The sequence below is a fragment of the Erpetoichthys calabaricus genome, chromosome 5 (assembly GCF_900747795.2).
Source record: "Erpetoichthys calabaricus chromosome 5, fErpCal1.3, whole genome shotgun sequence".
In the NCBI taxonomy this organism is placed as follows: Eukaryota; Metazoa; Chordata; class Cladistia; order Polypteriformes; family Polypteridae; genus Erpetoichthys; species Erpetoichthys calabaricus.
This window is the reverse complement of record NC_041398.2, coordinates 208,611,674-208,636,779: the sequence shown is the minus strand read 5'-3', so window position 1 is coordinate 208,636,779 and position 25,106 is coordinate 208,611,674. Positions and strand designations below refer to the sequence as shown.

The 25,106-nt window shown below is 38.9% G+C and overlaps 1 protein-coding gene across 3 annotated transcripts in view; it reads right to left on the bottom strand.

Moving 5' to 3' along the window:
* Positions 1–25,106, bottom strand: part of LOC114652196 (guanine nucleotide-binding protein G(q) subunit alpha) — a 634,881-nt gene that overhangs the window by 335,363 nt on the left and 274,412 nt on the right. For all 3 annotated transcript variants that reach the window (XR_007935073.1, XR_007935072.1, XM_028802443.2), the window contains exon 6: positions 15,460–15,613. Coding sequence is in view for 1 of the 3 variants with exons in the window: in XM_028802443.2 (XP_028658276.1) it covers positions 15,460–15,613 (154 nt within the window). In the remaining 2 variants the exon portion in view is untranslated. The remainder of the gene's footprint in view (positions 1–15,459; positions 15,614–25,106) is intronic.

Sequence of the window (25,106 nt, the reverse complement as noted above, 5' to 3'; positions counted from 1 at the left end):
CTAGAGCTCCCTTGAACCCTCAGGTACCACTCCAAACACCGGGTAAAATTCCAATTATTATTTATTTTATAATAATGTGCACTAAGCACCCTCCACTCCACACTACACATACAATACTATAAACACTCCAATAATCAATAATCACTAATCCTCCTCTCCCAGACGCATTGCCACCCTTCCTCCCAGCTCAGCTCAGCGTCTGGGCTTTCCCACAGTCCTTTTATATTCCCTGACCCGGAAGTGGCTCCAGCCCAGCAGTCCATGAGTCCTTATCACTTCCGGGTCAGATTAAAAGTCCTTTTCTTCAACCCGGAAACACGTCGTTCCCTCTGGTCATATGATCGTGACGCACTTCCGGGTTATAGGGCATATACAAGTCCTTGGGCCTCGCTGCAGCGTACCCTGGTGGGCCCCACGGTGTCCAGCAGGGTTGGGAATAAAAACTCCATTGTGCATAATTCCCTGCTGGTCTTTGGGGCACTTACATGCTATAGGGAGGGCTCCATCTAGAGGCCTGGGGGTATTGGCCGGGGTAAATGGCCGGCCACATCTCACAATGCATTTCTACTACTTGCTATCTGACATATTTACAAATTAGTCATAATGCAAATGGCCAAATTTCCCTTTGTGGGATAATAAATGTTTATCTTAACCTTGACCTTAGTTTTGAATTACAGATGCAGACAAATCAACAAATAACTGTTCTGGAATAAAATCCTGGATTGGAATGCTTAGGATATCATGACAAAACCAGTGAAAAATGCCAAAAAGACCAAACATTTTCAACATATGCTTAAACTAGAAAAAGATGTGGAGTGTGGGTCAGTGATCCACTGCCTGAAGAACAGCTCTACTCACTCACATGTTTGAATCCCAAGTGTAGAGATGGAGTAACTGCAGGATTCCCACCCTACACTTCCAAAAATGGCAACTGTGTGTACTGTATGTGCAAAAGATCTGCACACAGTAATTGAATGTGACTTCTGTCAATATGAATTCAGGGTTTCTCAATCTTTCTGTACTGTAATGTCCACATAAATATCTTCTAAATATGTCACTAGCAGTATATGAGAACATGCAGCCAGAGAATATCAGGACTAAACAGTCTGTTCTCCTCTGACAGTCTCAGGAAATCAAACTTGTTTAGTTTTGAGCACAGACGTCTGCATGGAGGCCTAATCCAGATCTTTCAGACTCTCAAAGATATTGATAAAGTTGATCCAGTGCAATTCATTTAGTTAAACAGTGAATCATGTACTTCAGGGCACTGGAGAAAATTTGACGGTGTACAACTGAGGACTGAAGCCAGGAAACACTTGTTAATATAAAGGGCTGTGCGAGCCTGGGACAAACTGCATGAAGCTGAAGCAGAACACTTGATAACTTTTAAAACACAGCTGGATGTGTCTTGACAATTTAGCCATTAGCTATCTAACTTGATGTTTGATAACATTCATTTTGATTGCATCTTATTTTTAGTTATTTATATACCATAAATGCAATGTTGATTACATCAAGGGACATAATGATATAAATATAGTGGCAGTTCCTTTACCATTTATCGTTTATCCCATAGTAGATGCACTTTGCCTTGTGCAAATCTCTATCAGTGGTAGGTAGCTTCACTTCAAATAGACCCTAGTGTTTGGTTTTGTTTTTTGCTTTTAAACTTCTTTCTGTATTCGACTTCTGCTTTTCATTTTGGTTGCCTGATTCTTGGATCTGCTGATTCTGAACCTGTATGTCCCTTACAACAAATTGTGGCACAAGTTTTCATCTCCTAGCCCCTGTTGCACTTACAGTAATCCTCAGAGATAATCTGTCTCTACAAATACAATTCTTTTCTTAAAGTATAGTCCTTTATAACAAAACCAAGGCAGCTGAAAGAAAACAAAGCCAACCACGGTTTTCGAAAAGCTCAAAAGATCCTCCCTAAAAATGGATGACAACTAAATTATAAGTTTACTGGGCTGCTTGGATTGAAAGCATCAAAAAGTATAAGAAAACCCTTTAACTAGTTTGTTCTGAATACTATTCCTAAATAAAAAATGCAACCCATAACAACCTGCACTTTATTTAGGACAGCAATTATTCTGTTAAAAAACAAATCTGAACTGCCAACTCCAAAGTAGTATTAATGATTTTGGCTGCAGTCTAGATGGCATAAGATTACAGACTGAAAAATATGCACAAAATCTAGAATCACCAGACCAAATTATGTCAAGCCTTGCACATGATGTATTAGTAAGTTTTAATGTAATAGAAAAAGAAACTCTAGCACTGATTTATAAAATAAAATAAACTTTCTATCTCTTAAACCAGGTTCAAACTAATTAATGAAAATGACAAAGATTCTTCTTAATGTAAAATGTGCACCTTGAGAAAGGGTTTATGGGGCCTGGGGGTGTGGTGGCTGGGTGGAGTTCTCAGGGTATGGGTTTTGTTTAACATATCTGAAAATATTTAATTAATAATTTATACAAAAAAAACAAACATCTGACAGAATCGCCATAATATGCCTTCAATTATCACACTACTGTTGATGTACATCTAACTATGATTGATAATTACTGCTTTCAGTTTTATTGTAGTGTTGCTGCATCATTCATATCTTAAAACCTCATATGCAAAGTTACAGTTTGGCTTTGACCAGATCATACTACTTAAAGCTGTCAATGGCTTCGACCTCTTTTATATCTCTCTATTATAAAAAAAAAAACATCTTGGAAGGAGACGAGATGTGATTTTCTCGGAGAGACACTTATACATCCCGCGAGAAAGAGATTTAACCACGCCTGGGGCTGGAAATAAAGGACAAAGAGTAGGTGACAAAGTAGAACGTCATGAAGAATTAAAAAATGTTGGTGTGGTACACATGCAGAGCAGGTTAGAGATAATGGAAGTACGAAAATTCGAAAGTCTCAAAAAAAGAATAGGAAAGATCGCATTAGCACAAACAAACAGAAATTATTACTCGGTGAAATAACGGAACAGTGAAAAGAGATCGAATACATTGTTCGGATTTAAACTTTAAGTCAGAGACTTGTAGATTGTCTAATTTGTGTTGCCATCAGGGGGAAAAAAAGTATTGTTTCTTCCCAATGAACAGGCATATCTGCCAGAATTAAAAGATTCCAAAAACGTTGGCGCAGTACACATGCAGAGCAGGTTAGAGATAATTGAAGTACGAAAATTCGAAAGTCTCAAAAAAAGGATAGTAAACATCGCATTAGCGCAAACAAACGGAAATTGAAACAACAGAACAGCGAAAAGAGATCGAATATATTGTTCAGATTTAAACTTTAAGTCGGAGACTTGTAGATCGTCTAATTCGTTTTGCCAGCGAGAATTAAAGGATTCCAAAAATGTTGGCGCGGTATGAAGTCCTGTGAGACGGAGACTTTTAACATGAGATTCTTTCAAGTCACGCCCTACTTACAACTATTTTCAAACAAGACCACAGTCATCTAACCTCAGTCGTGTGAATGCTTTTGTCAGACACACTTCCTGTGCTCTCAGCTCTTAGTTGTGTGAATGCTGTTGGCAGACACACTTCCTGCGCTCTCAGCTCTTATAAACTTTATCAGGACAATAATTTTATACGTTCTAAATGACACAACAAAGCGAAGAAGAAAAGAGCATGGACAAACATTCGAAAAAGTCATTTTATTTATTAGAGAGAAAGAAAAGATATTCACTCACAGGCAGTTATACGTTGCATTGTCAAGATGTAAGTCCAAATAAGGAATCAAAATTCAATATGATCTTGAAGAAAACTTAATTCCAAATATTGTTTTAACTAAAATTTTAAAGTAAAAGTGAAAATAATGCATATGTAATAATTCCCATGAAAATAACAATCTCTTTAAATTGTATATCCGGTAAATCAAACCCGGGGGTGGGCGAGCAAAGTGAGCAGGGGGCGGAGCCCCCTAGTAAAACAAATTATTAATGTCTAAACTGCAATTGTAAGGAGACAATTAAAAAGTATACGTTTTCTTAGAAGTCCAAGGAATCATCACTTTACCGTTGAACATACAAAGCATTTATTTAGAGGGTCCCTAAACTTTGGAGTGATCTGTCCTTTCAGTTGCAGCGCTTTAATTCCAGATAAACATACATTATTTTGGCTGAGAGTGACTGCTGGTTCAGCAGTTTGAAACTCAAAGTGTTAAATCAATTATTTGTCTGAATTAAAATGGCAATACTGAAGACCTTTTATCATTCCCAGTTTCTTCCAATACTGGTTTCACTAGTAGATTCAAAAAATTACTCAGAATCATCTTGGAGTAAGACGTTACATTGTTAGAAACCTCCTTGCTGACAATTCTGACAGACACAGCATCAGGTCATTTTATAGCACCGGACATTAACAGTTACTGCTGCATATCGCCTAGGAGGGAATGACAGGCTGGTCCGCCAGGGTTAGCCAGCTTGACTCTTACTCCAAAGGTTCATTAACCACCCACCATGCTGTTTATTTTCTCCATCAACATTTGTTAAATGGCATTTTTGTTTTCCATTTCTCTGGTGCAAAGTGGTTGTATTTCAATAGTTTGGTTTCACAACTACTGTTTTGCTTCTCTGCTAAATTTATGTTTCACAAACTAATTTATTCAGCGCAGTGTATACATTGCATATGGATGTTACCTATTTATACTGTGCGCTTATAGGTATGTAAATGAGCAGCTTTGTAATTTACTGTTTTAAATTTATAATACTGTATGAGAGCACCTGCATATAATGAAAATCCCTCTTAGACATTATTGTTTGGCAATAATTGGGTAAGTTAATGAAGTATTTACACATCAAGTTAGTAGAATGCAATAGCAACACTTTTTTCCTTTACACTTTTAATAATGCACTAATTTGGATGACTGTCTTATTTTTTTGTTTCTTTCCATTTGATTTGGAGACATACTAATTGACAATTTCAAACAAGTAAACAAAAAAAATAAATAATGTTAATTATATTCAAGTGACATTAAAGGCAGATGTTAATAGTGCCGGAGAGGACTGACAATAACACAAATTTAATGCCCATGAAAGAAACAAAATGTTTATAAGAGGAAGCATGGAGTCAGAGACGAGTAGTGAACATCTCTTGAAAGTGGGAAGGACATACTGTAGCAGCAGGTGTTGTCTCTGGTAATGGAAGAAAAACTGGCGACTATAGAGTGTAATCTGACAATAGCCAAAGAAGCTGATAAAGCAGTTTAGCTGTCTACATTCTACACAAATTGGAGGGCCGTCTCAGGACAGTATGGAGCAGCAGAAGGAAAACTTTGAGGTAAATTCTTACCTTCTTTACTTTAGAATGTATCTTACAGCCTTAGTGAAATCTCAACCAGTATGTTTAGGCACATGAAAAAGCAACACTTAATGGATTATTAGTATAAGGAATGTGAGCCACCACAGGTTACCTTCACTTTATTATACCTTTCAATATTTTTGGGAGCCATGAAGTATATTGCAGTGACTGTTGCAGTCAATATGGTTTTCTCAGCAGATAAATTAGCTTTGATCATAATTTGCAAACATACATAAAGTAGATGCTCATTATCTGCGAAGAGCAAGACTTTCAGTTTTTGCTTTTGAAAAGCAGATCCAAATTCATATGCAAATACTGTAAGTAAACTTGGCAAAGCTTCTGGGGTGGTCACTCTTGGTATATGATCATTGACAAATCTTATCATAACTATCCATCCATCTTTATCCAAAAACTCTTGTTTTAAAATTAATTGATTCTTGTATTCTCACTTCTTCCCATAGATGAAGTATCACACGAGCATGGGTGACATTTCCAAAATGGGGGCTGGCACCTTCAGTTTGTATTAGCTAATACGATGTAGCTGAACTACAAATAACAACCATAGATACAGTACACTCCATAATGTTTGGGACAAAGACTGCTCCACAGTTTAAAATATAAATCAAACAATTCAGACGGGACTAAAGTGCACATTGCAGACTTTCATTTAAGGGTATTTCCCCACATTTCAGTCACATCATGTAGAAATGACAACACATTTTCTATATTGTTCCCCCATTTCAGGATACCACAATGTTTGGGAGATCACAATGGCAGGTCTTTTAAAGCAGTCCTATTTAAATTTGAAGTCTGTGATTCAAAGACATCACTAGGTGTTAAGGATCTTCTTCGGTGATGCTCTGTGAAGCCTGTAATGCAGTCATCTTCAGCTTTTGCTTGTTTCGGTGGCTTGTCCCCTTAAGTTTTCTCTTCAGCATATGGAAGGCAATGGAATTTAAACAAGTGACTGGCTTGTCCAGTCAAGAATTCTCCATGTTTTAGCTTTGAAAAATGTGTGTGTTGCCTTAGCAGTATGTTTGGGATCATTAACTTATTGTTGGATGAAGCGCCGTCCAATGAGTTTGGAGGCATTTACTGGAACTTAAGAAGATAAGATGTTTCTACACACCTCAGAATTCATTGTGCGACTGCTGTCAGTAGTTTCATCATCAACGAAGAGAAGTGTGCCGGTACCCATGGCAGCCATACATGCCAGGCCATAACATCTCCACCACCATGTTTAACAGATGACATGGTATACTTTGGATCTTGGGCAGTTCCTTTTCATCTGCACACATTGATCTTGCCATCACTCTGATGCAGGTTCATCTTTGTCTTGTTAGTCCACAAGAACTTTTCCCAGAATTCATTAGGCTCTTTAAAGTACTTTTTTGCAAACTGTAATCTGGCCATCCTGTTTTTATAGCTAACATGTGGTTTACATCTTGCAGTTTGCCCCCTCTATTTCTGTTCATGAACTTTTCTGTGGATAGTCGTCTCTGACAGGTACACCTCTGCCTCCTGAAGACTGTTTCTGCTCTGTCGGACAGACATTCAGGGCTTTTTCTTTTCCATAGTGAGGATTCTTCTATCATCAGCAGTGGAGGTCTTTCTTGGCCTACCAGAACCTTTGCGATTACTAAGCTCCCTGTGCGTTCTTACTTCTTAATGATATTCTAGACTGTTGATTTAGGTAACCCTAAGGTTTTATTGATGTCTCTGATGGTTTTTCTTGTTTTCAGCCTCACAATGGCTTCTTTGACTGTCATTGGCACAGCTCTTGTCATTCATGTTGAACAATGGCAACTACAGACTCCAAAAGTTGAACGTATCTTATGGCTTCTCTAATGAATCAATGAAGCCCACTTAAGGAATCACAAACACCTGTGACGCCAACTGTTCCAAACATTATGGTGCCCTGAAGGACATGTATAAAAATTGTTGTCACTTCTACTTGGCTTGACCAGACTGCACGCAAATACCCTTAAATGAAAGTCTGCAATGTGCACTTTAATCATGTCTGAATTGTTGGATTTGTAATTTTAAACTGTGGAGTGGAGGGGTAAATCAATGGAAAAGTGTCATTGTCCTACACATTACGGAGGGCCCTGTATGTGTATGACAATGCTATTATTTGTAATTTAAAAAGTCAACTAGTCTACTGCAGAAAATGAGATCGAAATTTGAAGGCGTATAAGTTAAGTCGGTTCTCTACTTTCTGATCCAAAAAATGGACTCTATGTGGATCTAAAAATGACCAATTAAAAGGGAAGGACCCATGGTCCAAAAGAGACAGCTTTGGCTGTACACGTCTGTCACAGTGGAGGAGGCCTCATAAAATAGGTCATAACCTAAAATGCTGGTATAGAGGGAAAGTGAATGTGGGAAACAATTGCGTGTTTTTATCCTTATTGTTATTGTTGTATGACAGCCTATAATAAAACCACATTCCATTTTTGATGCAGAGCTGTTATGTATCATTGGGGTGGCCTCCCTTTGGCAAGGGAAAGTAACACAGAACAATCCACTGTAAGCCTTTAGACAAATCCAAACTGAAGACTTGTCGTTTCTCTGAAGTATTTGAACAAAAGGAAACTGTCACATAAACTATTTTATCTTAATTGACAAAACAAGGCTGTATTTGATTTTAGGCTTTGCTTAATGTTTATATGAGCTCTAATCTTGCTATGAAAGGCACTGTCTGAAGTCACAATAGAAAGAACTTCATATACTTTGAACTTTGATAGACACTTGGCAGGCACTAAGACCCAGCGGCTTAGGCCATCATGTCAAAAGCAAAAGGCTGTTGGCTCAGTCCTGGCCTCACTGTGCAACGGTAAGCAACTCACTTAACCTGCCAGTTTTCCTGTTGTAAAAAATAAAAGTAAACAACCATTAAATTTACAGTGATGGTATTTACGATTAAAATGTGCTTTATAAACTAAACCATGGTTGTTTGTCTGGAAAATATTTTTCTGTGTACTGTTAGTCTGTCCAGAATTGGCAGCCAGACATTTGGTTTTATGCAGAGTTTTCAGGAGCTCGTTTTCGCTGGGATTTGTGTGATGCTGGTGTTTGAGTTTTACTTATCTTTGTCGACACTAAGACTTGGCATGTGTTTTTATGTTAATAACTGTTATGTACTTGCTGAATATTTGTACTTTGATGTGTTTATACATAGGTTATCTTTGCTGTTGGAGTGCCCCAATCACAGAATGCCTCCCAGAATGTGCATGCGGGGCCACATGCCATATGGAGCTTGGGAAGCAACCATTTTAGCTTCCTGAGCCAAGGAGCTTCTGACTGCAAGGATGTCTTGTGTGGTACAAGAAACGTTTTGTGTGAATTGTGTTTGTGTTTAGTTGTCTGTTCAGTATTTTAATAATGCAAAATTAATCCATTCTTCAATCCACTCCTTTATAACTAAGTTTAGTCCAATTCAATTGTGAGAGGATGCCAATCCACTACAAGGTACACTCTCACACAAGTCAATACCACAAGGTCAAATCACAGTGGCAAATAATTCGAAGATGCATATTTTCAAAGATGTGTTAAGCACCTGGAGAAAGCCCCATGAGAACATTGGGGAAAACAATGTTAACTTCACACAGGCAGGTAAAGAGTCTGGATTTAAACATGGTCTTCTGGAGTGTGCTGACTGAAAGATCAAACTGCAAAAAAAGGGATACTGGACCGGGAAAGGAGTGCAATGCACAAAATCAAGAAGCAGGCAGAAGTCAAAAACGGGAGATCAAAAAGATGTGTATCTAAAACCAAGACATTACTCAAAAACTGCTGTGAAAAGAAACCGCACAAAGAGTCATCGTCGGAAAAAACAATCACTTATCAGTAAACTCCTTTACTCTTTTCAGTAAATTCCTTTTGGATGATTACTGATGGTAATGCATAGGTTATATATTGTCACCTAAATCAAAGTCATACTGGTGCAACTTCCTCTCACTACCTCCTAGCAACCCATTATCACATCCTGACAACCGGAATCAAATATGGAAATGTACATTCAAAAACCAAATTGGCACCACAGCAAAATGATTATTTATTAGCAAAAATACCTATTTAACAAATAAACATCTAGCAAAATGATGGTGGAGAAATAAGCTCCACAATTTCGTGATTACAAAAAAATTACGTTAACCATTAGAAAAATTTACTGTAATTCCTAACTCATGACATTAAGTGGCCTTGACAATGCTTTGAAATGCACTACAAAAACTTCAAATTTCTGCTGTTGTTGTTACTCCCAGCAATACCCAACAAGTGTCAGACACTTTAAAAATGTCAAGTGAGTAAACTGAAAAATCAGAATGAGGATAAAACAATTGGAGGACTTATTTCCTTGTCTCGCTTCTAAGCAAAGTTATACCATGATGTGTGCTCTCATCTCCCAGTTTAGACTTTCTATCCATCTAACCATTTACTGAATTTGCTTAAACTCCATAGCGTTAAACCCAAGCTTTACTCGGGCTACGAAAACCGTGGTTAAAGTGTTAGTCCTGAGTGTCACTCAGACAACTATAAGGATTCGTCTTGCATAAGCGTTAGAACCCAGAATCACTTGGGCTATAAAAGTTCTGTCAGTGCTGCCATTCTTTGGAGAAATTATGTCTGAGTGTAGGTTTTCACTAATTATGAAATATCTGCACTTTACCAACAATGAAGACTTTGATGAGAATACCTATACAGCACCCAAACTCAAGAAATTTTGGGAGATATATCAGGCCAATGTAGCAAAATTTCGGAGTGTTTACATTCCAGACTGTGATGTCAGCATCAATGAAAGTCTCATGGCTTATAAAGGGCAAACTGTTATGGATACAGTACATCATTTCAAAAAGAGCAAGATTGGCATAAATCTTTACAAGCTTTGTGAATCTCAAACGGGATACATTTGAAATTTGGTACTGTACAAAGGGAAAGAGACAATGTTTGATCCGAAATACAATCAGTACGCCGTTGCTACGTTATAGGTGCCGACTTTGATAGATGCTCTGCTGTATCAAGGTTACTGTGTAACAATAGACAATTTTTATACTTCGGCAGAGTTATTTGACATCTTGCTGCAAAGAAAGACTGATGCATATGGAACAGTGCGACTTGATCGTCGTGGTATGCCTGAAGATTTTGGCAGAGATTAATTACAGAGAAGTGCGCTAGTAGCTTGGCAAAAAGGTAAAGTGCTTGTCTGAAATGGAAGGACAAGAAAGACGTTTGTCTTCTTAGCACTGTACATAATGCAGCTACAGTCAACTGTACAGGCAAAAGGCAACAAGCAGGTTATGAAGCCTTATGTTGTGGTCGACTACAATAGCATGATGGACGTCATAGATTGTGTGGATCCATAATTGACTTTCTATCCTGTTATGCGGAGGCAACAAAAGAAATACTACAAAAAGATATTTAGTCATTTAGTGGAACAGCACATTTGGAATGCATTTATGTTATACAAACAAAAACCTGGCGATACTGTATTTCATGCAAACTTTACATGCCAGTTTGTAGAACAAATCATTGCCGCACATCCATCATCCACGCTACTGCTAAATAAACACGGTCGAGCCAGCACATCGCAGATCAATCCAGAGTGTCTTATTTGTAGACATTTTATTGATTATATTGTGAGATTTTTTTTTTTTTTAACTCTTTTGAGACCCTCCCAATGGGGCGACACGCCAAAACGCGATTGACGTGTCTGTCGAGGGTTACTTGTCTGTCGCCGAAGCAACCTCAGGTTCACAGTGCCACAGAGGCATCGGCAAGCTCACCTCCTCCTTGCGCAATGTGTCTGTTACCCGATGGGTGATGCAGGGAACATTATAAGTTGGCCACTGACCTGCCTGTTTGCTGTGTCTGTGTGTAGTACAGTGGTAGCTGCCGCTGCAATAAATATCCTTGCTGTTTCTGTTTCAAGATGAGTAAAGCTGATTTTCCTGAAATCCTTAGACTCTGCTTTGTCTTTTGGGTGCAAGGCAGCGCCTTACGTGTCACAATATACCTCTAACAGAAAAAAACAGAATCCAACTTGTACCTGTGCAGCATGCTGTTCAAAAACTGATAAATCTGGAAAGAAAATCCGAAAAGAAGCATGCTATTATTTTATTATTATTTTCAGATTATATACTGTTTTAGCATCATTAGTAGTATTATTATTACTGACATTACTTTTGTTATTATTGTTCATTTCATATTAGTATTTTATTCATCATTACTATTAATATTTGTGTCATTATTATACTTTTGAGATTTAATAAAAATGTACTTTATCGTACCAAAAAAAGGAATGCTTTTTACATGTTGTTTGGAATAAAAAGCAACTCTAAGGAGGTTAAATTAATTTCAGGATCTCAACAAATAGGGGCTATTATGGCAGCATTGGAAACAAATGCAATTTAATGATCATTTTATAAAACCCTTAAAGTAGGATCCATGGTTATCCTTTTAAAACAAGGAAATTCAACTAAATAGCTGCAGTGAAATTTTAAAAGTAAAATGAGTACCATTAAATATTATTTATGGTAACAAAAATAGATCTAGAAACTGTAACGTATTATATTAGCTTTCAGCCTGCTATTTCTCCACACTTGCTGTTTTTGTCAGGTCAGAAAGGAGATCCAGAAGCCAAAGCTCAAGAAGTTTCCTTCAACTGAAGGTCCAATAGGTTGATGTTATTAGTGCCAAGGCTCATTCACAAAGACTTTGCTGCGGAAACTGATTTTTTCTTTTTTGCAATATGTTGCTCAGAGGTAATTTATTTATATTTCATTATGCCGAGGTCACAAACCTGCAAGGGTTGTTATCCAAAACCACCATAAAGCACTGCAATGACTTCCCCCTTTACTTAACCAGTTTATACCACCGCTGAAAACAATGATATAAGAGGAGAAATATTTTACAGCAGGAAAAGCAGCCTAATGCAGAAACATCCTGACTGCCTTTATTACTTGCCACCCAGAAATAAATCTCTGAACAGTACTTTATAAAAAGTATGTGTAGATAGATAGATAGATAGATAGATAGATATACAGACAGACAGACAGACAGACAGACAGACAGACAGAACATTTACTTGAAAAATAATTCAAAATAATGAAGTTCTAAACACTACACACTATTAGCTCAAAACATGCAAGTTTGTAGATAATGTTTTGAGATGTTTAATGGATCATTTTTTCTGAGACAGCTGCATTATGTCTTTAGTGGGCTTGTCTTAAGAAATAAAAAATAAATAACAGAAAAACTATGAGGAAAATAATGCAGTTTAGCCCTTGGGAATTTTCTTTAGGACACACTGATCACCAGGTCAAAAAAAAACAACATCTGTTTAACTTAAGAAATGAGAAAATTAAATCCAGTTGAGTTAACAGACAATTTCTCAGTCCATTGAAAGCTTAGTTACGAAAAGCTTCTTAGAACTCCAAGGACCACTTGAATCAACCAACAATGGATTCACCAAAAAAGCATGTCTTTTCTGAGTTCACAGTCTCACAAATGCCAGTATAGATGAATGGACCTTGGATGAAGCCTTCAATGTCCTAAATAACCTTCACTCTCATCCTTGACTATGATTGTGGCACAGACAGGGTCATAAACCATACAATGAGATCGTGGACACAAGCAGTTGAAATGGACTTCTCTTGTGGGCTACAGCTTTCATTCATCATGATAAGACTTTAGATCAGGAGTCTGCAAAGTTGGTCTTGAAGGGCCTTCATAATCTCAAGTTTTTGTTTGTACCTGACTGTTTAATTAGAAACAAATCCTTCCCTACAACAGATATTATTCTATGGCAGGTCATTCATATATCACAGATTTTCTTTTCTTTCCAAGGATATCACCCAAACAATCTCTTCAGTTTCATTCCAAATATTTTATTAAACCAGATAGTCAAGTTGATTACACACAGGTGGAAACATGTTGCGTGAAAAGTAAGTGTTTCAACAGCAATAACCAACTTCTCATTACAACCCTCCAGGACCGACTTTGCAAGCCCCTGAACTGGACAATACAGGAGAACCTCAAAACAGACCCACTGATTCAATGGACTGAGAAAATGAGGGGGTCTGGCAACACAGAGAAGAAGCTCCCAGGATGCAGCATCCTTCAGTAGGAGGAAACAAAATGACAAAACCAGGAATCGCCCCAGGAATTAGATATTTTGGCAGTCCTGAGAGCTCTTGGAAATTCCCAGAAAGAGCTCAAGTTTGTTGCTTTTGATATGAAGATCCAGATTGGCCAAAGCAAAAGCAGAAGCAAGTGGTTGAAGGATTAGTGAGTGACTGAATGAAATTTTGAGATTGGATCCCACTGACATTGTGAGTCCTTCACTAACTACAACTTTCACAATCTTTCAAATTCATAATCTGTTTTAACTCTTATTGATGTTTCCATAAGGTTGTATCAGAACAGTGGAAAGAAACAGAAAGTTCAAGGTAGGATGGACAGGGCTGAGGTCAAAACACTGGAGGACAAATCAAAAGGAACAGTGAAAAACAAAAGTGAAAAACTTTGAAAAAGAAACTGCCAGAAAGACTACCTGTTTCATCTGAAATAAGGTGTAGACAATCATCGAGCATTCAGCTTAATCTTAATTAAAAAGGCAGTCAAAACCATGTGATGTTGCCCCATAATGTCACACACATGCATACATGTAGGACAAACCCCTAAGCCATATATAGCATCATACCAGCAACAATCCAAAATGACAGATTAATAATGTCATAATTGGCTGATACTGAAACAGCAAAAAAATAAGAGAAGTAAACTTATGATGACTGAAGCTCTGTTTACATTACTACATCTCTTCTTTATAAAGAAACCAGCAAGCCCGCAATTCTCGAAAGAATCGCAAATCCAAGAATGGCAATCACTTTCTGTTCCCTCCGATACTTGGAGGGATGAAATATCATGGAGGGTGGGTGCGTCCTGGGAAAGTTCATTTAATGAAATAAACATATTTGTACTAAAGCGGTTTCTTTTTGGAGCTGTGACTCAGTTGTAGGCGCCTTCGTTTATTGTTTTAATCCTTGCAGTCTCTTTTTTGTTTTTCTATGGCTGTGTCGTCAGCGAGAAGTCGGTTGCTGACGGCAGCGGATTCGCGTGCTGAAGTGACCATGGCGGCGGATCTGGGCATGGAGGGCTACATTACTAAACGAACGTGGTATATGTGGTGGTTTGGGCGGTCGCGTTCGGGCGGCTGTACAACCTGCCGTGCACGCTTTACCTCAGGTTTAGTTCACAAGTCGTAGCCATGGTAAAGTTTAATTATTTAATTAAATAAACATATTTGTACTAAAGCGGTTTCTTTGTGTGGGCACCTTCGTTCATTGTTTTTATCCATACGGGCTCGTTTACAGGTCGTAGTCATACGGGTTCGTGTTTGTATTACTAATCGTTGAGCTCCTTCCATTTGGAGCCGTGACTCCTTTGTCTCTGCTGTGTCAGAAGCGCATTGTGGGCGCATTCATTCATTGTGTTTATCCATACGGGCTAGTTTTGTATTTCCGTTAGTTGAACTCTTTCATTGTGGAGCCGTGACGTCTTTGTTTCTGGTGTGTCTGAAGCGCGTAGTAGGAGCCTCCGTGTATTGTTTTTATCCATGCGGTCTCGTCTTTGTTGTTCTGTGGCTGTGTCGTTAGGTAGAAGTCGTTTACTGTTAGGAAGCATACTCCAACTTACACACACTGACTGCTGGCACAGTGGATTAGAGCAGGTGAAGTTTACAGGTTGTGGTGTGTGGGGGCCATGCACTACCTCTGGGAACTATGGGCTCGGTTTTGTATTACAAATCGTTGAGCTCACAGGTTGTGTTGTTCGGGCGCCACCTACCGACTCTGGGGCGCTGCGGCGCAGTGCGCATGCTCGTCGGTGCATCCGCCGTCCGTGCATAAATTAAACTGTGGTTTAGTAATATAGATTAGTAATAAATTATAACTGACTTGCACTTACTATGACAAAACTTCACCTTCAGTTATGCAGACATAGTAAACAGAAAACAGCAACTGCAGTAAATGAATTGTGACAATTCCCATTGAAACTGGCCAGGTAGTACAGGACATCCTCATGCTATCTACTAAGACCACCCTACATATAACCACCTACATGCCTATAATGGGCCAAATGTGGGAACTCACCATCATATTCAGGAAAGTAATCAACTAGATGAGAATACATGATCTTCTCTTCTAGAAGGTCCTTCTTGTTCAAGAAAAGAATGACAGAAGAATTCTGAAACCAGGGATATGTGATTATCGTCCTAAATAATGCTTTGCTCTCCTCCATACGGTTCTGCAGAAAAGACAATAAAAGGACATTAGATTAGTGGACAGAGTTCAATCAATTGCGGGCAAATGTTATTTAATGTATAAAACTGTTAGTATTAACAGTAACCCTCCAGAATCAATTCTGTGCAGAATGCTCTTGCTCCAAATCATCAAAGCACTACTCTTAGTCAACATTCATTTGGTGCTTCTTCTCTGTGGCAGGTGAGGTTTCATCAAGGATGAACACTCACTCCTTGAAGTAGTGTCTGTAAACACTGTTTTGTTGTTGCTTTTAATTTATAATGCATCTATTATTTTAAAGTTGGCTATTGTATTTTACTTTTGTTTGCTCTGTAAAGAGTTTTGTGATGATAATAGTACAGTAACATGGAGTAACACTCCCAAACACACATAATCCAACTCAGAGTGGTGCGTGGTGTTAACAGCACTATACAAAAGAAAATCTGATTTTGTAAATGATTGATGAGCAGAATGGTGGCACAGTGATTAGTATGGCTCTGGTGCATTTCCAGAAAACTCACCTCAAATTTCACTGCAGTTACACTCTATTGGAAATTTGTCAGTTGTTCCATGTCTAAACTGGCCCTGTCTGCATGAGAGTCTGGCCCATGAAGGATTAGTGTCTAGTCTACGATGGTTCCTTTCTTGAAAATAAAGTATTTGGAAGATGGATTTATGAATGACTAATTCAAAACATTTGGGGGCAGTATATAAGGCATTTAGACATTCAGAAGTTGCCATAGCTTTAGATAGAACCTCATTTGTCCCGGGGGGAAATTTGGCTTTTTACAGAAGCTCTTTAAATAAACACACAAATAAGTAGGTAAGTAAATAAATAAATATAAACACACACTCTGGTCTGAACACACACTGAAATGACTATAAAGCAAGAAAATAAAAAGAAAGGAAACTTTTGACATGGCTGTCACAGTCACCGTGAGTCATTATGCAGACATACTGCTGTTGCTATAATGGAGCCCCAGTAGTGTTTCTTGACACACCTCTACTGAATAATTTGTTGCCTGAAAATACTCAGTGATAGTGTGTCAGAGAGAGGATGTGTAGTACTGTTCATAATGGCACTCGGTTTTGCTTTAATTCTCTTTTGGTACCACCTTCAGTGGGTCCAGAGTGCATCCAGTGACTGAGCCTGCCCTTTCATTTAGTTTGTTGATTTGGTGGGCATCTCTTGAAATGATGTTACCACCCCAGCAGACCACAGCATAGCACATCGCACTGGTCATCACAGAGTTGTAGAAAATGTGAAGGAACGCAGTCTCCTAAAGAAAAACAGCCTGCCCTGCCCTTTCTTATATAGTTCCTCTGTGTTCCGAGACCAGTAAAACCTGTCATTATTGTGGACCCCTCTACATTAACTCCTTGAATTGTGATCGGACATAGAGGCTCTTTGGTGCAGTGAAAGTCAATAGCCGGTTCTTTGGTTTTGCTGATGTTTAGTAACAGACAATTCTCTTTGAACCTTTCTCCGCCTGACTCCACTACACTGTTCCATTCCTTTTATCAATAACAGCAGAGTCATCTGAGATTTTGTGTAAGTGACATGACCTGGGGACTCATGTATAAACGGTGCGTATGCACAGAAATGTTGCGTACGAATGTTTACATGCTCAAATCGCGATGTATAAAACCTAAATTTGGCGTAAACCCACGCACATTTCCACGGTACCTCATACCCTGGCGTACGCAATTTCAGCGTCAAAGCAGTGCTACTGTTCCTGTGTAGCTGCCCTTTCTTTCTTAGACCCACATTCCTGATGCAGCTTTATAAATACACTGAAATTAACTGCATATTGTTTATTAGTGTAATGCATCTGATTGTAATTAACCTGTATCAATATAATGGTCCAGGGAATAGCCATAGTATTCCAAATACCATAACTGCTTTAGTGTTGTTACTCTCACTGCATCTCCTTCTTCTTCTTTCAGCTGCTCCCGTTACGGGTTGCCACAGCGGATCATCTTTTTCCATATTACTCTCACTGCACCACTTGGAGTATTTATATCACTGTATCTGAGTGGGGAATCACAGCAGCAGATCGGAAAGAGAATTCTCGGGATACAGCATCAAGCACATGCTGCGTCAGCCACGGCAAAATGCTTCAGAGACTTTACTGTACGGACCTCGCGGTTCAGAAACAGTTTCATCCCAAGAACTATAAACGCACTCAATTAAGTGCTCCTTGTAGAACTGTTTGTACTTATAAGTACAATTACCCCACTGTAAACTTGCACTACAGTTATAATATTGCACAACCTGTGCCACTTTATAAAGCGCGTATGATGACGATATCATTTTTAAGATGAAATGCAGCAGAATATGTTGATTACAGTATACAGATAAAACTTTAACTTCATTTAAATAATCTGTGTTGTTAATAATTAAACATGTGAGGATACGGTGCCGCAGCGCTAGCTAGTTCACGGATTGCTCCTGCCTTGCGTTGTATTCTTGCTGGTGCTGATGCGACACTGGAAGGATGGACGGATAGAATAATTAAACATGTACTACAAAGATATTTCAATGTTCCTTAAAAGTTTTGAAGAACTGGCGTTCTAAGCTTACAGATGGCTTAATGTCTATTATAGAGCTGATTGTGTGGCGATTGGGTATTTGGAGAAAGAAAAGTAAGGACAGAAATTGGAGGTTAGTATGTTTGAAAGAGACAGTACTTCTGTAATAAATTATTTCATCGAAGGTCGTGCATGGCACAGCAAGCCTCTTGCATGAGATATGAATAATCACTGCACCACCGTGTTCCCATGTTTAATAACACGCTTTCATTCCTATCATCATGAAAAAGATATCACGTATACATCTCAGTATTTTAATTATTCAGAGAGCTGTAATATCACGAGTGTAATGGATTCTGTGTCCTGTCAGAGAAAGAGAAAGAACGGAAGCACATAGTGATTCACACACATAGACGATCAAACACAGAACAAAGCATTTAACGTGCTACTTTAGTTACGATGGGATTTGAGAAACTAGTAAAATAAACAATTTTAAGATGAAGTTTATGATGTTCTACTTTAATGACAAAATAAACTACGTGATTAAAGTGGAAATTTCAAGATTAAAGTTGACATTTCGTGCTTTTTCCCCACTGTCTGCCTATTTTTTTTCTCTGTACCCTAATAAGCTTTCATATGACACTCAGACGGTGCGCTATGACTCGCCTTTTCACGGCGACTTTGATATGTGACAACTTCTTTTTTATTTCGGGCACTGTGCGACTTTGTGAACTTGAGCTTTCGAGTTTCTCCGACACTATGTCACTCGATCAACTTCCTTTTGTTGATTATACCACTGTTTAAACCAACAAATAGTACGTTTTACCTTTGCCTCCACTTGGTATTAGCTGAAATTCTTATATTTTCCCCCGTGCTTTTCCCATTGTCTTTTCACAGAAGGCTGAGCTTAAGGGCTATTTACTGTATATTGATTTGCATATTCAAAGAGGCGTAATTGTGGGAGGAGTTGGGGTGGGACAGAAGGCGCGTGCACGTGCGTTACTTTTCTCGCTGATCGGGATTTATGTAGCGGAACAACGTGGAAGTTTGTGTACGCACAAATTCCTGCATCTGGATTTTTCTGTGCGTACGCACATTCCCGCTTTTGTGATTATGCCATGTTATAGTGTGAGTTCTACGCACGCCGTTATACATGAGGCCCCTGGTGTTATATTTATAGTTTGAGGTGTAAAGAGTGATGACAAAAGGAGACAGGACTGTCCCTTGTGGTGCTCCTGTGTTGCTCACATCCTTATCAGAGACGGTCCTTGAGACTCACAAACTGCAGTCTGCCAGACAGATATGTTATCCAGGACACCATGGGCTCATCCACCTGCATATCTTTGAGTTTAACCCTTGATAGGGATGACTGGCTGGTACTGAAAGCACTGGAGAAATCAAAAAACACAAACCTCACAGTGCTTCTTGTGGAGCACACAGATACTGTAATTGCATTCTCAACTCCAATCTTTGCCTGATAGGCAAACTGCGGTGGGTCTAGGTAGTCTACCACAAGAGTACTCATATAGTCCAGGACCAGTCTCTCGAAGGTCTTCATGATGTGACACATGCCACTGGTCTGTAGTCATTGGGTAAACAGGCACCTGCCTTCTTTGGAACAGGAACAGGATGTTATCCACAGCAGTGACAGGTGACAGAGGACACCACAGAGTTGGTCAACACAGGCTTTAAGAACTCAAGAACTTGAGGACTGACTCCATCTGGTTCAGCAGCTTTTCTTGTGTGAAGATCACTCACTTGTCTCCTTATTTGGGCTTTGGTTATGGACAGTCCACAATGATATTCGGAGGTTGACTTGTCACTGTCCATTCCAGTTGGCATGGTAGGAGTTGTTGAAGCACTAGGGATGGTGTGAGAAGCAAGTCATTGGAAGAAGGAGGCAGTGACAGAGAAAATCTATTATAAAATTAGTTCTTGTAGTAGAATTTTAAAAATGCTCTGTATTTTAGTCTTACTTCTATATGCTTCACAGCCACCTAGGAATTGCATAAACACTAAACATGCTAGCTTAACAGAATTCTGGGATTCACTTAAAAATAATAATTTTTCATCATCCAATTTTTCATTTTAATGGGTTTTTTTTTATACTACAATTTCGGTGTCTGGTCTATTTTTTTTTTGCTGTAAGGCACATTTCAGCTGGGAAAAAATTATAAAAGTTGTGTTCTTGTAAACAAACGTACTGCTGTCGGAACCCACAAGTTCTGAGCTGCATCCTGCTAGTCTTATGTCTTTGTTTGCTGCATTTATCATGATATATCTGTGTAATCTTGATCAAGAGTTCCAGAAAAAGGTGGAAATTAGTAAAAGTAATTTGAAATGTAGTGCAGTTCTTTCTCTTTTTAACATAAATTTCTACATAACTACATTTCGCTGTGAGATGAGTTCACTGTGCCAGTTGGCCTACAGCATGGGCCTTCTCTCTGCACAAATGCTGAGAAGACCTGGTTTCTTCTCATGTATCCCAAACTTAAACAGATGTGCAGACACATTCTACATTTAATGGCTTCATTAACAGTTTTTTTGATTAGGTACTGTTTTACAGTACAGTAATCCCTCGTTATATCGCGCTTCGCCTTTCGTGGCTTCACTCTATCGCGGATTTTATATGTAAGCATATTTAAATATATATCGCGGATTTTTTTGCTGGTTCGCGGATTTCTGAGGACAATGGGTCTTTTAATTTCTGGTACATGCTTCCTCAGTTGGTTTGCCCAGTTGATTTCATACAAGGGACGCTATTGGCAGATGGCTGAGAAGCTACCCAACTTACATTTCTTTCTCTCTCTCTTGCTCTGACATTCTCTGCTCCTGACGGAGGGGGTGTGAGCAGGGGGGCTGTTTGCACACCTAGACGATACGGACGCTCGTCTAAAAATGCTGAAAGGTTATCTTCACGTTGCTATCTTCTGTGCAGCTGCTTCCTGAAGCGACATGCTGCATGGTGCTTCGCATACTTAAAAGCTCGAAGGGCACGTATTGATTTTTGACTGTTTGTTTTTCTCTGTCTCTCTCTCTCTCTCCCTGCTCCTGACGGAGGGGGTGTGAGCTGCCGCCTTCAACAGCTTTGTACCGGCGGTGCTTCGCATACTTAAAAGTCAAACAGCCCTATTGATTTGTTTGCTTTCCTCTGTCTTTCTGACAGTCTGTGCTCCTGATGCGCACTCCTTTGAAGAGGAAGATATGTTTGCATTCTTTTAATTGTGAGACAGAACTGTCATCTCTGTCTTGTCATGGAGCACAGTTTAAACTTTTGAAAAAGAGACAAATGTTTGTTTGCAGTGTTTGAATAACGTTCCTGTCTCTCTACAACCTCCTGTGTTTCTGCGCAAATCTGTGACCCAAGCATGACAATATAAAAATAACCATATAAACATATGGTTTCTACTTCGCGGATTTTCTTATTTCGCGGGTGGCTCTGGAACGCAACCCCCATGATGGAGGAGGGATTACTGTATATACCATGGAGAAATAAAGGTATGATAGGTTTTATACGTGTTAAAAAATGTTTTATTGAGACAGTCAAATCTCATTACCTGTGGGGGTTAAGTTCCTGAAAAACCCCTTGGATACAGAAAACAAGGACGCTGAAGCATTGATCCTATTGAAAAAATGGGGTTAAGCTCCTTTATGACTAGGAGGAGAAGAGGAGGTTGGGCAGATATGCCAGCCCTTTGCTCTCGCTCATCAAGGATCAGTAATGATCTTCTTGCACCTTTTACTTCCTCCACAGTCAATTTCAATTGTCTTCTACATGCTCCACTAGAAGATGTAAATGACCACGGTTGGGCTGACCTCATGAAACCATCAAACTGGCAGAAATGACGGGAGGGGAGTACAAAAGGCAGGGACTTCATCATTGCTAGGGGCTGCATCATTGCTTATAACCCTTACTTATTAGGAATTTCATATTGATGGAGAACACCTGCAAGACCCAGTCCCCATCACAAATGGGGTTCAATGCCATACCCATGCCTCTTGGCACCAGATAGACACGTACCACCTGTGCAGCCCCAGACCTAAGGGCATCACAGACTTGTCATGCCTCAAACTTACATGTTGCTCATACTTGGTAGGCCTCTTGCAGGTTTTTTTCCTGCTGTGCATTGCTGTGACCCCCTGATGTTTGTCCTACTCCATCCCGCATCCTGCAGTGAGAATCTTATTCACGAATAGGTGCAAATACATCACAATATAATAGCTTATAAGGAATGAGACGGAATCCACGGGTAATGAAGATTGACTCTATCTAGGGAAACTGGAGGCTTTCTCATGGAGTGGGAATAGATTATTATAATGAGATCGTTTTTTTTGATATTTGTTTTTTTTTGGGGTTTCAAGAACACACTAGAATCAGATAACAAAGGGTGTCTGTAATTTAAAATATTTTAGAAGCTTCAGATAAGAGCTTCCACGCAGGGGCTCCAATGTTGTGGTGGTGGATTTGTTACAGGTAGTACCTACAACAGAAACACAACTATCACGGGTAAAATGGTGAAATGGCTTTTAGAGAAGTGAGTAAGCCCCAGAATGCCCAGGACCTCCTGCTTGGAGTTTGTTTGTATACCTTGAAAAGTAGTGTAAACACAGATTTATTGTATTGGCTGTAGGGATGGATCAGAGTGAACAGCCCAAAACCTCTGAGTCGCATGAAGTTCAGCAAAGAACATCATACACCTTGCTTTAAATAATTGTTATACATTCTGAACCCAATAACATTAAAATTCAGCTTTACTGCAAAACAGCAGGCATGAATATTTGCTGCACAAAAACTTCAAACAGTCTAAAAACCACCTCAATGCACTCTTCCCTCCCCCAGAATGCCACCTAATCCAGTTCAGGAAGGAAGGAGCCTATTATGGCAGTAAGGTAGGAACTTTTACAGATTCTTTTTTTTTTTAAGAAGCTTTTTTCCAGCACCTCTTGAATGATCACCATATAACTGACGAGTATGGTGATCATTCAAGTGGTGCTGGAAAAAAGCTTCTTAAAAAAAAAAAAGAATCTGTAAAAGTTCCTACCTTACTGCCATAATAGGCTCCTTCCTTCCTGAACTGGATTAAGTGGCTCTGAGAATGTTATGTAATGTTAAACCAACACGAGGACTTAGAATTGCAAGAGGAAACTTGTGGAAAACAAATACAAACCGCTCATGAATGGATCCTCTACTCATATTTAAATGCAGAACCCAAAGAATCTGAAATAGGGGACACTAAGAGCTAATTTTGATTTCATATGTAAGGCGCCTTGAGGGGTTAGCTACTGGGTTTTATTCTGCCTAATCATTCTACCAAACCAGACACATACAGCAAGCATTAGTGAAAACGTTCATTTATCATAATAATTAAGTGACAGCTAAACATATACGAAAGAGAATGAAAGAAAAAAAAAGTGCCACTTGGAATCCAGAGTATTTCATGGCCAAAAAGCTGAAATGCTCTTACCACCCGAGCTACGCTAAAAGCAAGTGCATATTAATATCTATAATGGGAGCCATGCACTGCTCTGAACTCTGTATTCAATTTTTCGCAGCAGGCGCTGCAGTAACTTTGTGAATAATCACATTCACTTGCTACAGGTCAGCAAAATGGGCTGTAACTCCACAATCATATAATGTCAATTAGGATTGGGTCCAAACTATTGCTAAGCAACTGAAACTCTCCCAGAACTCCACTACTCCAGCGCACTGCCTCTTTAGCCTTGACGGGTCAGCTAAAGTCAGATAAAACAGCTTTCTTCCCAGAATTGAGGGCCTTAATGATTTCCTTCCTTTTCCTCTGTAATTGATTTAACTCCTCCACAGGGCATTTTGAACAAATATATATATATATTATAAAAAAAAAAGAAGGTCAAAGGCAACCTGCTAGACATGTTCCGCCATATGAAAGAGTTAATTTAAAAATGTTCTCTAAATGCTCCGTGTTTAGAAATCAGTTTGAATATATTTGCAGCTGCTTCAAAATATAAAATGCAAATGCAGCACAGACAATCAGGTGTTTATCATCTGTGTTGCTGTTTTCTTCTCTTTTACGGGAGGGATTTTTGGCAACAGAAAATCCACCACCGCAGTTAAGCACTGTAGTGATGATAATTGGTACATAGTGACTTAATACTACTTCTCGAAAACAACCCCCCCCCACCTGTTTTTTTTTTAACACCATGCAATATAATCATTCTCCTTGTTCCATAAATGGCACAATAAATTCATTACTGTATCTGTGCAGCTTTACTAGAAAATTCCTGCTGTTTGTTTGGCCGTCTACAAATGAGTTTGCTCTAACCAGATGAAAACAGTGAATAGCAGCTTTCCAGTAAATTTCCTAGTAATCAAAGATACACAAATGTTATGACATCATAATTCATATAGTAGCAAGAAACAGTATGTGAACCTTTTGGAATGACCAGGTTTTCTGTATTAATTGGTCATAAAATGTGATCTGATCTTCATGTAGGTCACAAGTATAGACAAACACAATATGCTTAAGCTAATAACACACAAATAATTATAATCACTCATGTCTTTATTGAACAAGCACAGTAAACATTCACAGTGTGTTGTGGAAAATGTAAGTGAAGGCTTGGATTTAGCAGCTGGTCTCTACCCCCCTTTGGAAGCAATAACCTCAAAGAAGAGTTTCTAATAAATGCGGATCAGACCTGCACAACGTTCAGGAGGAATTTGGACCATTCCTTGTTACAGAACTACTTCAGCTCAGCCACATTCTAAGGAAGTCTGGTGTGAATGGCTATCGTGAGGTAAGTCCACTGCACTTCTGTTTCGGTTAATGTCTGGACCGGACTGGCCACTCCAAAAGGCATGTTTTCTTTGGTTAAAGCCATTCTGTCGTAGATTTACTTTGGGATTTTATCTAAATTTAATCTAAAAGGACATCAGATTATTGGACCGAGTTCATTCAATCGCGGGCAAATGTTATTTAATGTAT